Source organism: Hydractinia symbiolongicarpus, chromosome 6, assembly GCF_029227915.1.
Source record: "Hydractinia symbiolongicarpus strain clone_291-10 chromosome 6, HSymV2.1, whole genome shotgun sequence".
NCBI classification, from domain to species: Eukaryota; Metazoa; Cnidaria; class Hydrozoa; order Anthoathecata; family Hydractiniidae; genus Hydractinia; species Hydractinia symbiolongicarpus.
This window is the reverse complement of record NC_079880.1, coordinates 13,356,018-13,373,356: the sequence shown is the minus strand read 5'-3', so window position 1 is coordinate 13,373,356 and position 17,339 is coordinate 13,356,018. Positions and strand designations below refer to the sequence as shown.

At 33.4% G+C, this 17,339-nt stretch overlaps 2 protein-coding genes across 2 annotated transcripts; one reads left to right on the top strand and one right to left on the bottom strand.

The window, feature by feature from the left end:
• Positions 1 to 4,848: 4,848 nt before the first annotated feature.
• On the bottom strand, positions 4,849 to 10,417 carry LOC130648058 (von Willebrand factor D and EGF domain-containing protein-like). The gene is made up of 6 exons (XM_057454077.1): positions 10,297 to 10,417; positions 9,894 to 10,159; positions 9,337 to 9,426; positions 7,076 to 7,390; positions 6,327 to 6,464; positions 4,849 to 5,037 (listed from the first exon to the last, which is right to left on the bottom strand). The coding sequence occupies exons 1-6, from the start codon at positions 10,415 to 10,417 to the stop codon at positions 4,849 to 4,851; spliced, it is 1,119 nt and encodes a 372-aa protein (XP_057310060.1).
• A 5,636-nt stretch (positions 10,418 to 16,053) lies between these two features.
• LOC130648057 (von Willebrand factor D and EGF domain-containing protein-like) lies at positions 16,054 to 16,601 on the top strand. The gene is made up of 3 exons (XM_057454076.1): positions 16,054 to 16,249; positions 16,339 to 16,479; positions 16,594 to 16,601. The coding sequence occupies exons 1-3, from the start codon at positions 16,054 to 16,056 to the stop codon at positions 16,599 to 16,601; spliced, it is 345 nt and encodes a 114-aa protein (XP_057310059.1).
• The last annotated feature ends 738 nt before the right edge of the window (positions 16,602 to 17,339 follow it).

The following is a 17,339-nucleotide window of genomic DNA, read 5'->3' as shown; positions in this document are numbered from 1 at the left end:
TAGATTCATTATTACATTAGTGACGTATGCACCACAATCATTTAAATTCATAAGATATATATTGATTAAAGTGGCTACGAAACGATTCAATAAGCTCAATCCCTGCACATTCCGAATCATGGTGTAAACGGGTCAAGGTGGAAGAAATTATACACAGTTTAGAACCACATAGACGTCTAGACAACCTGTTTACGAATAACTACTTTTTTATGATGAATTTGAAACTTTTCTATTTTTAATTCCTAAAAAAATAAAATTTCCTTCAGTATTCTCTGTAAAATATAATAAATATCAGTAAATCGAAAGTTCGTTTTGACAAGGGAACAGACACAACACAAGGAGCTGTATTTATTAAAAGAAGGTAATTAATACCTCTAAGAAAATTTTCAAGTCATTGTTGTGGCGTTGATTATGTGCAATAAATCTGTATGTTTTATACAAAAATTTGAAGGATATAGCTAGCTAGCTAGTTCAAAAGGTCTAAAGTTTATTTCATTAAAAAACTATATCGAGCAAATTATAGATATCCAAACTTTTCTGTCATTTTCAGTTAATTTTAGATATCCAATATTATATTCAAGATGATTTAAGATGTCGCTTTTGTTCTCAGTGACTATAAACTTTTCCACCGCCATTAGTTCAACTTTTATGTAAGTCACTAAAGTCGAATACCAACAGCCGTTTCGTAGTCCCTTTAATGAATCCGATTCAATAATTAAATTGGTTGTGTGACTTGTCCAATGACTGAAGAGATATTTTTAAAGTTACTTAATTTCTATTAAAAATTTTATTAAAAGCGGTGTCCTTTAAAAATAACTTTCGAAGGACACAAGTTCACTGGATGTTGACAAGTATGAAGCACACTAGCGTTTATTTACGTTTTTCAAAAGACATTCAAATACATAATCCCTGAAGGCTGAGGTCTAAATTGCTTCAGATTTTCATTAGCCCAATCAACTTTAAAGTATATGTTAACATTGAAAGCACGAGGAATCTTCTGTATTCTTGAGGGAAAGTAAGAAAACATTAAAATATGTGTTGCAAAAAGCGGATTCAGGAAACGGGAATATTTAGCAGTAACTTAGAGGGCAATTCTGGCAACTTTTATTGTCGTACATATTTCCCTATATGATGCATCCTTAACATGAGGTTGTGGTTTGTCTGTCATTTTGAACAAACCACAGTTGTTTTTACAAAGAGGTTTTATTATTAGAGAGATTTCAATCTATTTGATAGACTGTTTTCAAATGACTCAGGTTACATTGCAGGACGTTTAAAGGTTTTAGATATTCACATGTCACCCACTGCTGACTTTATTATTACATCTACTGGCAACTAATCCGGTCACTGCTGAATTGAATATTAAATTGACTAAATTAACAGCTAATCTGCACACAGTATGAAATTTCGAATTTATAAATGAATTTGCTGGCAGCTAATCTGGACGCAGTTTGAAATTTTAACTTCATTATTAGATAAACATGCTAAAACATTTTTCATATGATTTATTAAAACATAACAATCAAAATCATAGACTCAGTACGTTGTGTATGTGAAATCAAAACAAAAGTGCTTGTATGGGTATGCTATTGTCGCACATTGTAGTGTATTTTTCACCTATATTGAGAAAACGTTTAACAGTGTTAAGCAGAGTTAAACTTTTCAGTTCAGTACTAAAAATTCCACAACTTTTAAAAGCCCCTTTACAACTAAAGCTTAACCTGCTAGCTATCAAGATTTAAAATCGCCTACAACCTTGGACAAATTTCTCGAGACCACAGCTGCTTTTTCGCTATTTTTCAAATGTAGACGATAGTGTCCAAGTATCAATAGTTTGAAGACCGGAGGATACAACATGAGCATGCGAAATACGGGGTTTAAAATGCGTTATTCGCACTTTTCAGCAGGCCCGCATAAGAAAATTCACCTTCAGGAAAAAAGACAATTTTTTTTTTTTTAAAAAAAATAGAAAAATGCACATAAAGCTATTTTAGCCAGTCTGCATCAAGGTGATGGTTAGTTTGATGCTACAAAGAGTATTCCGTACTCCGTATTCGTATGTTTGTCATTTTGGGGTTATGTTTTTAAAAATTGGACATCGAACAATCTTCAATGCATTTTAGAACAAGGAGATGCTCTTGATAAAACAATTGGAGGAGTAACACTTTTTTATCATGTTCAAAACTTCTGCGAGCTGAGCTCATTAAGTTGAAAATGTACAAGTTACGATAGATTAAACGACAGATGATGTTGGTTTCTTGCAAACTGGCTGAGGTGGATGTAAAAATGAAATTATGTTGAAATTTTTGTCCGAAAGCGCTGATCATGTTGGTATAATTCTCACATGTCGTGATGTTTTCCCCCATTTAGAGTTGCGTGCCCGAAGTCGCACAATGTACTCTTAAACTCAGAACAACATTGGATACGAAAAAGATGTTTACTACCTTGTTAGTATTTGTACTTAGTGTCTATTTATTTATTGTTTGTGCTGTCGGAAGATATTGTGTTTGTTTTGAATAGAAAATACGTGTGCTATCAGGGCTACTTTATTATACCGCCAATTTTAGATCTGGAAAACGTTTTTGTGGCATCCACAAAATAATAATTAAGGGAGGTAGCAAGGGAACGTATAAATCCTAAAATGTAATAAAATACCTACCATAACGACACACAAAAACTATGTTTTGTAAGTAAATATCCATATTCCTTCCTAGCAACATTTTTACAAAGTTTTTTATGTCTGTGTGGGTAAAAAGAATCAAGTTTGAGATGTACTTACCAATAAACAATAAAAATAAGATTTTAACTCAAGATAACCACAAATATTTTACATACAATCGTAGTACCAGCATTTTATAGCCTTCGTTAATACTTCTTGAAATTTTATAAACATCTGTCACAGCCAATAATTATATTTTTTTCGTAATTTGGTTCGCTTTTTCACAACATACATCCAACTTCGAACGATGAAGTTTGTTGTGGTGAGATGGCGCCAAATTTGATAAATACACAGACCGGAAACTTACAACAACAAATCAAACGTGCGATATGGCGGTTAAAGCTTTGTTTACAAATCTTTATTTTCTTTAACTTTATTCGTGAATTAGTTTACTAAGTTCAGTAATAAAAATAAAAATATTTTCGTCGTGTTATTCAATTAATAGCATATTTGCTATTTTGATCTTTAACTTGAATATTATTTTTAAAAAACAGTGTGATCATCGAATCGTGGCCATCAATGTAGAGAAAAATCTAATATTTGTTCTGAACAATCACCAGTTTGGCAAATGTGTAAAAATACCGAACCATAAAATGAATGATTCAGCATTCAAGGATAAATGTAAAAACTGTTATTTTGTAATAAACTTCTAATGAAGAGATTTTCTGGATATAATGTGAGTATAATAACGTGTTGTTGTGCTGCAAAGTTTTAAGCCACAAATTCACCTTTTTTAAAGAAGCAAATTTAAATTATTACCCCTTAATATAAAAACAGCAAATATTTCAGCAAAATCATTTTTTACCTGATTTGATGCTAACTAAATATTACAAAAACTAAACAATTGTCAAGATTTTGCGAGATATTCCAGACCAGCGGATCTGGTCTTTTAAACTATCTCAGGCATCATGAATTTTCAATCAGCAGCCGTGTCACGGCTGTTCGCCTCTTCTTTAACACACGGTTGAGCGGTTATTTCAGGTATATAGTATACCTGAAATAACCGCACAACCGCATAGGCGTAATATCCTTTTCCAAAAAGCTATATCATAACTTCGATTTATGTGAAAACACAGGAAGCAGCCCGTTGTTACCCTTTCCAGCTAAAACAGTCACATTTCATATAAAATTAAAGTTTTAATATTTTAAATCGATAAAAATACGTTTTGAAATCCAAAACTCCTGTTTTAACAATACCTGTAGAAGATTTTTTATATATATAATGCAGTCAACTAATGTTACAAAAAAATAACGTTTTACGCACACAACATCCAAATTAACTCAGGACACATGTTAACTGTTTCAGATCAGTAAATGGTCGTTAAGAAGTGTTAAGAAACGTTTATAACGCTTTGAGATTAGCCTTTCAGTCATATCCCTATATCATTTGTGTCACGGTATACACAACAAAACCAATTGCAATATGTTTTTTAGGGTCACTGAAAGTGTTGTTTTAGATGCCACAAATAGCAACAGCTTTAGGAATAAATATTTCCAACATAGTTGTTTATGAGAAAAACATTTCTGCCGTACAACAATTCACAATGCAACGTATGTCAGACTTCTGCACTCCATTTGCTTTTCTCTATAACTAAAGAAAAGTATGTATATCGTACTCTGTGTTAAGCAACTGATCTATGATGCAAAATGGTTATTTGAGCGAAAAAATGCAAACTAGTATGTCTTTTTAAGAAATAAAACGATCATATCTCATGTAGATCGATATCCTGCCCTCTGCTCCTTGCCAAGGTTGATATCGCCCAGTAAAAATTATTCAAGTCAAAGTAACATCTTTTAGACTACTGAAAGCAACATTAGAGTTCGTAAAAAAGGAGGTTTGCAGCCGTTTTATTATTTGTCCATAGTTGTAATGGGTGGAAGGTTTAACATATAAACTCAGTAGCTATCTAGCAATGAAGGATAAAAAGAGGCAGGAAAACGAGTACCGTGTGTCATGCACAAAAATAAAAAGTGTAAATTATATTTTATGATGTGAAAAAATGTCCCTTTTCTCACAGAAGAAATAAGTAAAAACAAAAACAGCTATCAAAATTCCAACCAGGCCTGACGGAAACAACCCAGTATACAAGATTTAAGAATAACAAAAAGTGCAGAAAAGTATACTTACTTCAAGTGTTTTTTCCGTCATTGCTTCTTTCCACAGTTGTCAGACGCGGTTGAACAGTACTGAGAAACTTAACACCCACAGTGTATGGAGGACGGCACAAATCAATAACAACGACATCATCCCCTTCTCTTGCTGCGACAGCACAGTTACACGGGTAAGTAGCATTACAGTAATGAGTTCTCACGTGTACCTAAAGAAAGATTACAAGAACCTTTTTCATAATGCTTTTCCTTTTTCTTCGTGTTTAAAGCTTTATGTGTTAAAGAGGCGTGTATCCTGCTGTATTGCTACTAAACATATCATTTACATCACCTGAACCCTATTAGCACCTGGAGTTGACTGGACATAAGTTTTGGGCATGTAATTAGTGCTAAACATTTGTGCCTTTTTCTAAATTCTATTGAAGCTTGTGAAAAAGTTTATTTTTATAAAAAATTATATTTTGCAGGGGAAGTTGCAATTCTTCGATAGTGGTAATTTTTCTAAATTTTAAAAAGTGGTTATAAGCGATTGCTGTATTGATTAAAGAATTATTAAATAACTGTATTGATTATAGAATTATTAAATAACTAGTATTTAGGCCCGTGGAAAAATCCACTAAAGATACCGGATAAAAAAATAGCGAAAGAAATAGCGAAATTAACCATAAATTTTATTTTTCTTTTTGTCAAAACGTTTTGTTGTTAATTCCATTCAAGCGGGAATAAATAAAACTAATATGTTTTTCATATAACAGTAAACAATAGACACGTGCTTAAGGGAATAATAAAAATTAATTACCCGTGACTTTGGTGTAAAAAAGTTTACATAATTACAGAAAGGTTTTTATGAGAGCAATGAAATAAATTACCTGCAACTTTTTAAAAATAAAAATAGTTTTAAATCAATTTCAAAAAGCACTCAAAAGACAGAATAAAAATTTTAGTAAAAAGTTTAGCAAAAGTGACATGTTATCGCAAAAGTGACATGTTATCGCGGTTATTTCTCTAGAAAAAACAACACATTCATTTTGCCTGTTACAGACACACGGAACTGGCGTATTATTATATAGATAAGGTCTTGCTAATGAGATATATGGCTCCCAAGTATGAAACACAGACCAGATTAAAAAGAAATATCGATCCAGCGGAATTAAGTCATTTATGACGTCATTGAATTTTTTTTCCAGACCTTGAACATCTTTAAATGCTATGTTCTAAACACGTCCGGTTTAATGACATAAAATCAAAATTTCTGAAGAACAAATCGTTTACCTTTATCGTTAAAACTAAGAAACGTAAATTATGACGCCATGAAATCAAATTTTTTTATTTTATAAATGAAAAAAATACCTATCCTAATTCCTTAGCATTTGAGATAGCCGACAGAAGTAAGATATATGGGTCTACTACCAGAGATGCAAAAAGTAGTATATCTGCTTTTTTGTAATGTGACATTTCGAACATTTTGCACAAGAACGATAAGGCTTCACATGTTTACCTGGAACAAGCGCGCTGTACTGTTTGTAAGAACGAGATCTCCAACATAATTATAATGATATCCCATTCCGTCAAAGGTATTTACATGAGGCTCGCCAGACGTTTGGCAAATTCCGGAAGGTTCATCTTTTACTTTAACCTAAACATATTTTTATACATAACAATATTTTTATACATCATCATGCTGTTAGTGTACATTTATGTGCCTTTATATTGTATTATAATCACAAAGAAAAAAAGATGTATACTTTTTACATTAATACATGCAGACTACTTTAAATTTTGTAGTGTTGCACCATCCCCTTAAAAAACGTGTTTTAAAACAAAAACTTCATTTCAACTTGTTCCACAGCATGAAAACATTGTAATTATTTTTTTTTGTTTTTACCTCGTATAAAATGAAAAGAAACAAAAAACAAGCATGAGGTTTTACATCCATTGCAAGTTTTTTAAGCCAACGTTATTGTATATATATTGGAGATAAACTATCCATCTTTGTTAGAATTACATAGCATAATAAAAATCCTCAACAGGAAAAATTACGGATAACGCACAATTAAAAACTGCCATAGTTTTTTGGTTTCAATGGATAATGAAATTCAGCTCATAAAATACTCCTTATTAACCCAGGAGTACGCACCGTCTTCTTAAAGACCCTTTTTGTTAAAAAATAATTAGCTTTCTGAACCTTGAGTCGTTATTGTTGGCTGAGGATATGTATCTACCTGCAAATATAAAAATGCAACTTACCACCACATTTGATATACTTTTATAACAATTCCAATCAACAGGATTGGCGTGTTCTGCAACATTAAATCGGAGATGTATGTATTTGTTTCCACCATTGTGCCAATCAGTCTTAGCAAAAACTGTGATATTCTTTGATCTTCCAGCTACACCGTTCGTAAAGTTTAATTCGCAATTACTGGAAGAAAGATCTGTACTGTTTTGACCATATTCCAACCTTACAGCACAATGCCCTTCACATACCACAGGTATTGTTGTTGTAACAATTATATGTTTACGATCTTTACCTTCTCGCAGCTCTAATTTCTTTGGATTAATCTACGGTTGAAAATGCTTAAATATTTCAGAATGCACATACATTTACAAAACTTTTTTTAAATAGTCGCAAGATAGAAAAAAAAACAGACAAAAAGTCATTAAAAACACACACAAGCTTTCAAAAATAATAACTCTTGCTTTTTCTGTGTGTTTTTATTAGTAGTATTTTCAGATGACATTTTAACCCCACCTAAGCAGGCATTTTACACACAACCCTAGGATGGTTCTTTCCGATTCGAAGGGAGAACGACAACTTCTTGTAGGAGGTTAAATCTGATCTGCATGTCACATTGAAAAAACTTTTAATCGGTAACGTTAGTATATGAGATTTGAGGAAGAATATATCGTTTACAAAGATATGTAGGTAAGTCGATAATACAATAGTAGTGCTGCTTAAATTGTTCTACCAATGCAAAAAAATATGCGTTTAAAGGGAACAAGAAGCCCTGGGGGCTCTAAGAATTTCAGCTCGCTACCAAAATTTTTGATGAAAACCTGCTAATTCTTTGTGTTGTTGTGCCAAACATTCGAAGAGGTTTGGTGCATGAAGCTCTGAAGGTAAAGCACACAAGTGACATTATATCTTACAACAAACGCAAACAAAACGAAACGTGTCATAATAAACTTACATTTTAAAAGAAATTGCTAACAAAAAATACAGCCTATCATTCATGGTTGAAAGTCTTGCGATTGAAACGTTTATGGTCTTAAACGGCATTTAGTTTACAAAGAATTAAAATTTTGATGTGACCATCATTTTCAGCATACTTTTTTTGTTTACTGTGCCAAATTTTGTTAAAAATAAAGTAGTTCTAATTTTTGAATAATTTTTGGCCTAAAATGACATTAAGATGACAAAAAATCAAACTTTTGTACCATCATCATTTTCAGCATACTTTATTTGTTAACTGTGCCAGATTTAACCGAAAATGAAGTGGTTTTAATTTTTGGATCAATTTTGGCCTAATGGCATTTAGGTGACAAAAATCAAAATTTTGATGTCACCATTATGTTCAGCATACTTTTTTTGTTAACTTTGCCAATTTTTGTTGAAAATGAAGTAGTTTTAATTTTTGGACCAATTTTGTCCTAAAATGACATTTAAGGTGGCAAAAAACCAAAATTTTGATGCCACCATCATATTCAGCATACTTTTTTGTTTACTGTGCCAAATTTTGTTAAAAATAAAGTAGTTCTAATTTTTGAATAAATTTTGGCCTAAAATGACATTAAGGTGACAAAAAATCAAACTTTTGTACCATCATCATTTTCAGCATACTTTATTTGTTAACTGTGCCAGATTTAACCGAAAATGAAGTGGTTTTAATTTTTGGATCAATTTTGGCCTAATGGCATTTAGGTGACAAAAATCAAAATTTTGATGTCACCATTATGTTCAGCATACTTTTTTTGTTAACTTTGCCAATTTTTGTTGAAAATGAAGTAGTTTTAATTTTTGGACCAATTTTGTCCTAAAATGACATTTAAGGTGGCAAAAAACCAAAATTTTGATGCCACCATCATATTCAGCATACTTTTTTGTTTACTGTGCCATATTTTGTTAAAAAAAAAGTAGTTCTAATTTTTGGACCAATTTTGGCCTAAAATGACATTTAGGTGACAAAAATCAAAATTATTATGTAACCATTATGTTCAGCATACTTTTTTTGTTAACTGTGCCAAATTTTGTCGAAAACAAATACCAATTTTGTCCTGAAAAGTCATTTAGATGACCTCCCAGTAGTTAGGGAGCTTGGGTACGAAGTTTACATCTTTGACGGAGGAACGTGTAATCCCAGGGTCGATTTTTTCTCAAAAAATGCTCCAAAAGAAAAAAACGACGGTTTTAAAGAATTTCCTACGCCTTCTGGCGCGGAAATTCAATTAAACAACTGCACAAGAAACCAGCCCTTTCCCCTATAAACGAAAACAATCACCGTACTTACCTCAAAGCCAGCATAGAATTCATTACTTTTTCTTGCAGAACTTTTTATCTCAGGAGCGTCAGAATAGTAGGATCTAACTTTGCAGGAAATCTGTAAGAAAATACTTATGATTGTGAAAAGGATTCCAAAGGTGCAATAAACGCTTTTTTATAAGCAAAATTTCCATTTAGATTTAATGTTGCTTAAGTTTCTACATTTTACAGGCTGGATTATTGCTTACTGCAAACAATCTGCCAAATTGACGTATTTTCTTGCGTAGGATGATGCAGCAAACTTACATGACTTTTAGAAGTTAAAAAACGTCGGAAATATAGCTGTTTAGATAATCCCTGCTGCTCTTCTTTCTTTTTTTTTACTTATTAATTTTAGATTGGTGGTAGTTTACAAGTTGCTTCGTTTTCCAAAGGATTCATATTCTAGTATGTTAAGTTTCTAAGGTACTATTTCTAAACTTGTTTTTTGAATAAAGTTAATGGGTATTGTTAAAACTTGCGTAAAAATGTCTTTCAAAGGTAATTTACTAAAGCAAAAAGTATATGAGAAAATTTCATCCATACTTTGTGACCAAGACAGAACAAAGGCTTTCCTCCATTTATTCCATACGTGTTGTTGTTTTCTAAGTACGCTTCGGTCTTGCCTACATCTACAAAACGATTTGTTTGCTGTATTCTCTCCTCAGGTAGACCTTGATACCATGCCACAATATGATAAATATTAGCACCAGTTTCTTGTGGATCAAATTCACACTTGAAGCGAATACGCTTGGTTTCGTTGTTTACGTCTACTGACAATACTGGGTCTCGTTTCAACTTCGGATAGCGTGCTATATGTATAATATGCAAATACAATAACATTTTTAAAAATAAATATTTTACGTCATCAATGCTTTACGGCACTGTAATTAAAAGGGGTATTTTCCATGATTACAAAAGGCAGGCTGTGTGTTGTATCACCTCTCACCTTGCAAGAGTTTGTACAAATAATAGCTTTTAAATATGTAAAGTAAAAGCAAAAAAGGAAGTGAACTTTTATCCAAACTACTTTGATTATGCGACACCAGTAGTTTATCAGCGTTTTCCATGCTAGCATGGGCTAGACAGGGTATATTATTTACCCTCTTCCAACCTGATATAGACTGTGCTAGATCTAAGGTCAAATTTTTGCGAAGCAATTGAGCTTTGCGAGCGAAGCGAAATTGTGGAGCACGTTTGCTACACGCGAGGTATACCAGGAGAATTATTGAGATTCTTATAATTTCGATAGAAAAAAAATCATATAAAATCAGCGTGAAGAAGTAGGACTGATATTTTTGCACATAAAGCTAGGGTATTTTTTTTTCTAATAAAACAATAAGTTTGGATCGAGAGGCTAAAGTATAAGTCTAGTAAAAAATGCAATAAGTACGTCTCGTACCCCCCCCCCCACCCCCGGATTTTGACCCCTCCCCCGTCTTTTGGTCCGGATTATACGTCCGCCGAACTTGAACACACAAAGAGGAATATGCCGTGAACAAGAAACGGTAGTCGGCATTTTAGACACGTATATTTTACAGACCTAAAATATGCCTTATTTTTTTGTATCATTACTGAAAAAACATGTAGCGTCATGAAGGGAATTGACCAAAATAAAATAAAAAAACTAGTGACAAAAGGGACATACAATGGGTAGTTGGAAAGTAGTGACAAAAGGGACATGGAATTCAATTGTAAAACTTTAACAAGAGTCAATTTTAGAATTAAAATGGTGAATAAAAAATCTCGAATAAATGAAGAAAATTATTGTCTTTTATTCCACCCAGCTGATAATAAGCTCGGATGCATCCCTACAGGGCTAAGGTGGGGGGAGCTTGCGTGTTCAGAAGACAGGGGGCATGGTCAGCAGTAGAGCAGAAACATCATATCAAAGTACTAGAACTCAGAGCATATAAATTCGCCCTAAAAACCTTTTGTTCATTCTATCAAATTTCCAATTTGTTCATATTCAGATGGACAAAAATGATGTCACTTTCTTATATATTAAAAATGGGAGATACGTACAAAAAAGTGTTGTCAGATCTGGTCAAAGAGATCAGGTAATACCTGTTGAAACATAGGATCACGATTACAGCAGAATACTTGCCTGGAGTGTTAAATCATCAGGCGGGACACGAATCCGGATCAGTACGATATCAGAGTGAATGGAAGCTAAGCTAAGCAGTGTTCCAAAAATATGCAAATCTAGAGGCGCCTAAGAGATAGATCTATTTTCCTCCAGCCTGTCTGATGAGGTGCTTTAATGCAGCTCGTGAAAACTGTAGCCATACAGTTAGCTATAGGAGGCTTTTCAAGTGTCGAAAGCAATGTCTCTTTACCGTTTATAATGATTGGTCAAGTTATGCAAAAAGTACATGACGATAGAGCAACAGTACCAGTGATCACTTCGGCCTGTCAATCACAAAAGTCCTATCCTGTTGCCTGAACAAATAGATTTGTTAAAGGGTCCTTAAGGGACGCTACATCCACTTTTGTTTAACGGGTCACTTTAAATGGTGGTCTGGACAGTTTCAGGCAACGTTTGACAACAGAAGGGGTATCAATCAAAGCTCCAAACCTTATCTCAAATTCCAGACGAACAAGTACCCAAACTCTTTAAGAATAAGAAACGGAGAAAGGCTGTTCTATAGAATAATTGATCCCAAATTCTGTACTGGATTAAATGGCAGATTCATTTAATCAGGGTATAGAGTATAACACCATTGCAAGGCACACATTTGTAGTCTCTGCATATCATGATTTGGTTAATAGTGTCACTGTTGGTCAAAATCCAAGAGTTTCAGCTCTTATAACAGGGATATTTAATAAAAACACTTTTCAACCAAAACATAATTTTATTCGGGATGTGGAAACAGTGCTGACTTATTTATCACAATTTAGTAAGGATAATGAAATAAGATGCTGACTTTTTTTGTTTATTGTTTATTTTAGAAATTTTAAGGAGAGTTCACTGGTGAAACGAGTTTATCTTTCTGAACAAGTAATTTCCGAGAAACATTGGACATAGTTTCAAAAGGCTGTATTAGAAAAGCTTTAAAGAGAGGTCGTTGAAGGAATGTACTCGAGCTTTAAGCCAGAAAGCCTAATCAAGTATTAGATCGTTGGCGTCGATTTTATTCATAAAATCGGAATTGCACTGCGGGCGCCCAGCCACAATCCTTAATTCCTCTGCATCAGGTCTGCCCTTATTACCTCCTGACAAGTTTTTGTCGGTCTACATCCGGGTTTTGCCCCAGGAGCTGTCAAATCTCAACAGTTTCTTACTGAACCCTCTTCTATTCTTTCCAAGTCTCCCAACCAACTCAATTTTCTTGTATCGATAACATCGTTAATGCTACAGATACATAGCTTGCTTCTCAGCTCATTCGAACTCTTTCTGTCTCTCATACTGGCGTGGCACATCCACCATACCATTCTCATAAATTTTTTTTTTCAAACGGTCAAGATCTTCCTGCCTTACTGACCATGTGTCTCTACCATACAACATAACACTTCTTATACAGGCCTCATAAAACCTACATTTTACCTCAATCAATAAGACTCTGCCAAAGGAAGAAACTCTCTGAAGTTTTTCTGAGCAGAACCTTCATTACCCAAAATATCACCCAAATAATAGAAGTTCTCTACTATCTCTAACGAACCACTGTTGTACATCAAAGCAAGAAGTCCTTCATAGTATAGAATCTCACCTTTTACAAGCTAAATGTGAGCCCTATACCTTTCTCCAATACCACTTAAATTATTATTCACCTAATGCTTGCAAGTCTGACATAAAATTCAGTTACGAACAGCCCTTCTCATACAAACTCCACAAGGCCACTTTCCAACTACAAGGTCACAGTTGGCTTCGATGTTACTAATCATGACTTTAGATTTTGCTGAATTCACTCTTAACCCTTGTTGTTACATTTGTTGAAATTAAATACAAAGTTAGTCCTATTAAGAACGAAATGTGTCTCAATAAGCCTTATGTATAACATAGAGGTATAAAAGAAGAGGAGATACATCTTCTTTAGAGCTATTGAAATCATGCGTGATGCAGAAAAAGGTGCTGCATTCAAAGAGAACGAACTCGTCTTTAATTTGCAGAAAGTTAGAGTGATTTAAGAAAGGAATTGTGGTTGGCCAATTCGGACCAATTGTCAATCAATTTAATTCATGCAAAGAATTGCCAAGTGTTGTGTGCCGGTGTTTGTAGATAAATTTAAAAAAAAATTACTTTGTAAACAAAAATTCTTTAATTCCAGATAAAAACATTTTTGAGAACGACTGGAAAATTAAGATGTAATAGATCTAGAATTCTTCTACAAGTACATCATTCTATAAAGACGTTTCGTCCTTCACTTTATGTGTTCCTTTTCTTGCGATAAGAGATCTCAAATAAGCAAAACTTTAGCATACAGAAATAAAACAAAAAACAAAAGAATCATAATGGCTCGGGCCCGCGTTTTTTACAAAAATGTTGCTTAAGAGTATGTCAGAAATAAGCCCATAAACTGTGCAAGTATCAATGGTTGATAATAATTTTTAGAAGAAGTCATGTATATCTTATGTTTAAGGCAGTTTTCACAACAAATATTTCTCTCGTGCTTTTAATGGTTACATGTGATCCAAAGATGATTGGCTAATAAAATTCAAAAGCGACGTAGGCCCTTCAGGAAATATGTATTTTAATGCACTTTCAAAAACATAAACAAACGCAAGTATGCTTTAAATCAGTGTATATCCAATGAACTTTGCATCTCGTATAGCTTCAAAGAACTCCGTTTTCAATAGAAGTTTAAATAGAATTTAAATGGACGATTCGAGAGTTGGATCTCATTAGTTCATGAAAACAAGATGCTATTGATTAAACTTGTCCAGTATCATGTGATCATAAAGATTAGAAAAAAAGTTTTCTTTGAGCATTCTAGTAACCGTGGAACATTGTTTAGTGATACGTGATATACTTCCAGTTGAGCTATACATTTTTGACTGTAAATTATATAGATAGGTAAAGGTAAATAAATAAATATAAACGAATTAAAAAAATTTCTCCATTTTTTATTTGGGGGAGGGGATTCGATGTGGATGATAATTTTACCACCCAATCAGTTTAATTTTAATAAATTTGTTCTAGATCATAAGAACTGCATTTTATGACTTTAATTTTTTCACAATTGAGAGGAGTTGTGGAAAGTTTTATTTACATTCCTAAAACAACATTTAGTAGGAGTTAGAAAGTAGTTAAAAATTAAAAAAAGATTTTTCTTATTCACTTTTTAATATAGATTATTTGTAACGAATTTTCTCCCCTTATCTTATTGTACTTGTCATTGTCACGTTGGACATATATAAAATTAATGACGCCAGGATTATATTTGTGATGTCAAATCACCTCTTTTCTTTTGGTTTGCTACTGTCCCATGACACATATTTGTCTTTCCGAGACTTCCAACAATTATTACGGATTATATATCTAAGTATATAAGGGGTTCCTCCTGTCATTAAAATCCATGGAGATTTGTTACTGCTTCACGCCAGTACCTAAAAACATCCACGGGGTTCCTCCTGTCATTAAAATCCATGGAGACTTGTTACTGCTTTACGCCAGTACTATCTGGAATGAGCACACTCCAATTCCTGCATTGTTTCATGAAGCAGATTGTTTAGTGTCAAAAATATTAGCGCGCTTCGATGATGTGGTCTGCCCTTAGGAAACAAATTTTATGTTGTGAGGAACGGTAAAAGGCAAAAGGTGTTTTTAGAGCTTCAGAAATATTATTTTTAGACTGGGCACAAATCTGAGCGGCATAAACCAGTGGGAAGCTTCTGTAATGCTTCACAGTCTTAAAAATCTAAACCTGTAATTTATTTTCGTTGCAAAACTTAAACTAAACTATACTCGTACTTCTTTCTAGGCCACAGTAATATTTTTAAACGTTAATGCTGGTTCACAGTCATTCGCTGTGGTCGGTTTTTGTCCCCGTGTGTTTTTATTTTTAGCTGCAACTAGCAAAAATACGACATCTGATTGGTCGATAATACTCATTCGCCGTGGTAGCTGACAAGATTCAACGAGTGCGACAAATGCTAGCGAATGAGCGAAAATTACGTAGTATAATAAAATAGATTTTGCGCATGTGTAGATGCATGGTCGCTTTTTCGTGCGACTACGGCGAGTGAAGTGTGAACCGGCCTTTAGCTCGACGATTTGTTGGGAGAAGTAATGGAAACAGTTAGGTTTTATTCTTAGGGAAAAATAGAAATTATGCAGGATCCTCTTTATACGCAAAATCGCTATTATTATTCCTCATTCTTTTACGTACTTTTTATTTCTCGACGTTTTAAATAAATTAAATGAGTTCATTCAGTATTCATTTTTCATTGAAATAACCAAAATGGTTTTTGATAATAGGTACAAAAATATTACGTATTTACTTTTTGTTTACATTATTGTTATGTTTGTTTTTATCTAACATTTGAATTCCCACCCTACGTAGTCACAGGACTTACAACTATTAATAGAATTATCAGTAACCACACAACCGACGAAGTCTTCCGTTTAAGAAAACGGAAATGTAGTACTTTTAACACGGTTAATTTTCTCATATTTCAGTCAAATTTTTTTCGGGATAAATTTGTTTTTATATCATTGCAGGCAACCGATGTTTACCAAATAGGTATTGCTTCTGCTTTGGATGCAATGAAGAGTGACTGCAAGGAAAAAACTTTAACTGATCTAAAATACTGGAAAAACGATTCAACAGGTGCAATTGCCCCTCCGGAGGAGATTGGAAACAGTCTTTGTCCAAATGAGTGTAGTGGCCATGGAACCTGTCAAAATGCAACTTGCATTTGTGATTCAGAATATGTTTCTGCAGATTGTTCATTGAAGAAAGGTTTGTCATTTTTCAATTTTGAAAAATGTTAAAGCTGCTAAATGTGCGGCTTGAACATTTGACGTATTTACTAAAATGTATTAAATTAGGGCAAGCTCCTGTTTTGATTGGCATTCCTATGCATGGTCTTTGTGATATTAGAAAACGAGACTGCATCCGAACTAGAGTGATGGGAAAGGATTTTATGGAATCAGAGAACTTGACTTGTCAAATGACAGAAGTGATCGTATGTCTCCTACTCCATTATATACTTTCCTGATACTAGATTTTTATTTTAAACTTTTATGAGTTATAGTGGCCAATTGTGAGACACTGATATAAGACTAATCTTGCTTTTGTTGTAGATTCATGAAAGGTCATATGTTGAAACAACTCAAAAAACCGATGGTGTTGGTCAGTTACTTAGTTTTGGTGAAATAACTTGTCTTTTACCTTACGTTCCCGTTGAGATTGATGGAAATCCTAGTAAATCAACCGGCAAACCGACTGGTGGTTTTTTAATAGCAGTTTCAAACGATGGAGAAAAATTTAGTAAAAAGAAGACATTGTTTCTGGTTTATGATTCAAAGTGTATGAATTGCAGCAAAGACTATAAAAGTTGCTTTTGGAAGGTGATCAAAACTTCATAGAATGCGTTGATAATGTCCAAACACATATTTTTGCTAAAAACAAATTCTTTTTGTAGAGAAACACCTGCAAAGTCAACAACTACTGTTTTACACCAGGTGATACAAATCCAAATAACTGGTGTCAAATTTGTGATCCAAAGAAAAACGGATCTGGTTTTGTTAAAAGAACAGGTATGCAATAAACTAAAGGACGGTTTTTGTTAAAGCGTTCATGGTCGAAGGCCCTATATTTTAAAAGATGGCGCTCATGCTAAACATTCTTTACATAAAAAGCAGCCATGTTATCGCGTGTAAACCTATCATTTATTTCAAGCGATCCTGTAGGATACCCGCGTAAAACTACTTTATTTTATGAGCTTTTGCTGTATAAACATAGTATATGCAGGGTAATATTAGACATGTTATTGCTAAAAAGCATCTACAGTATCTGTCTTTGGCATGAATATTGAGAATGTAACTTC

Coding starts and splice junctions, on each gene's coding strand:
- LOC130648058 (XM_057454077.1), bottom strand. CDS start 10,417: ATGGAAAACGCTGATAAACTACTGGTGTCGCATAATCAAAGTAGTTTG. Junction 10,160..10,296: donor TTTGTACAAACTCTTGCAAG/GTGAGAGGTGAT, acceptor TTATACATATAG/CACGCTATCCGAAGTTGAAA. Junction 6,465..7,075: donor AAAGTATATCAAATGTGGTG/GTAAGTTGCATT, acceptor AAATATGTTTAG/GTTAAAGTAAAAGATGAACC.
- LOC130648057 (XM_057454076.1), top strand. CDS start 16,054: ATGAAGAGTGACTGCAAGGAAAAAACTTTAACTGATCTAAAATACTGG. Junction 16,250..16,338: donor AGATTGTTCATTGAAGAAAG/GTTTGTCATTTT, acceptor GTATTAAATTAG/GGCAAGCTCCTGTTTTGATT.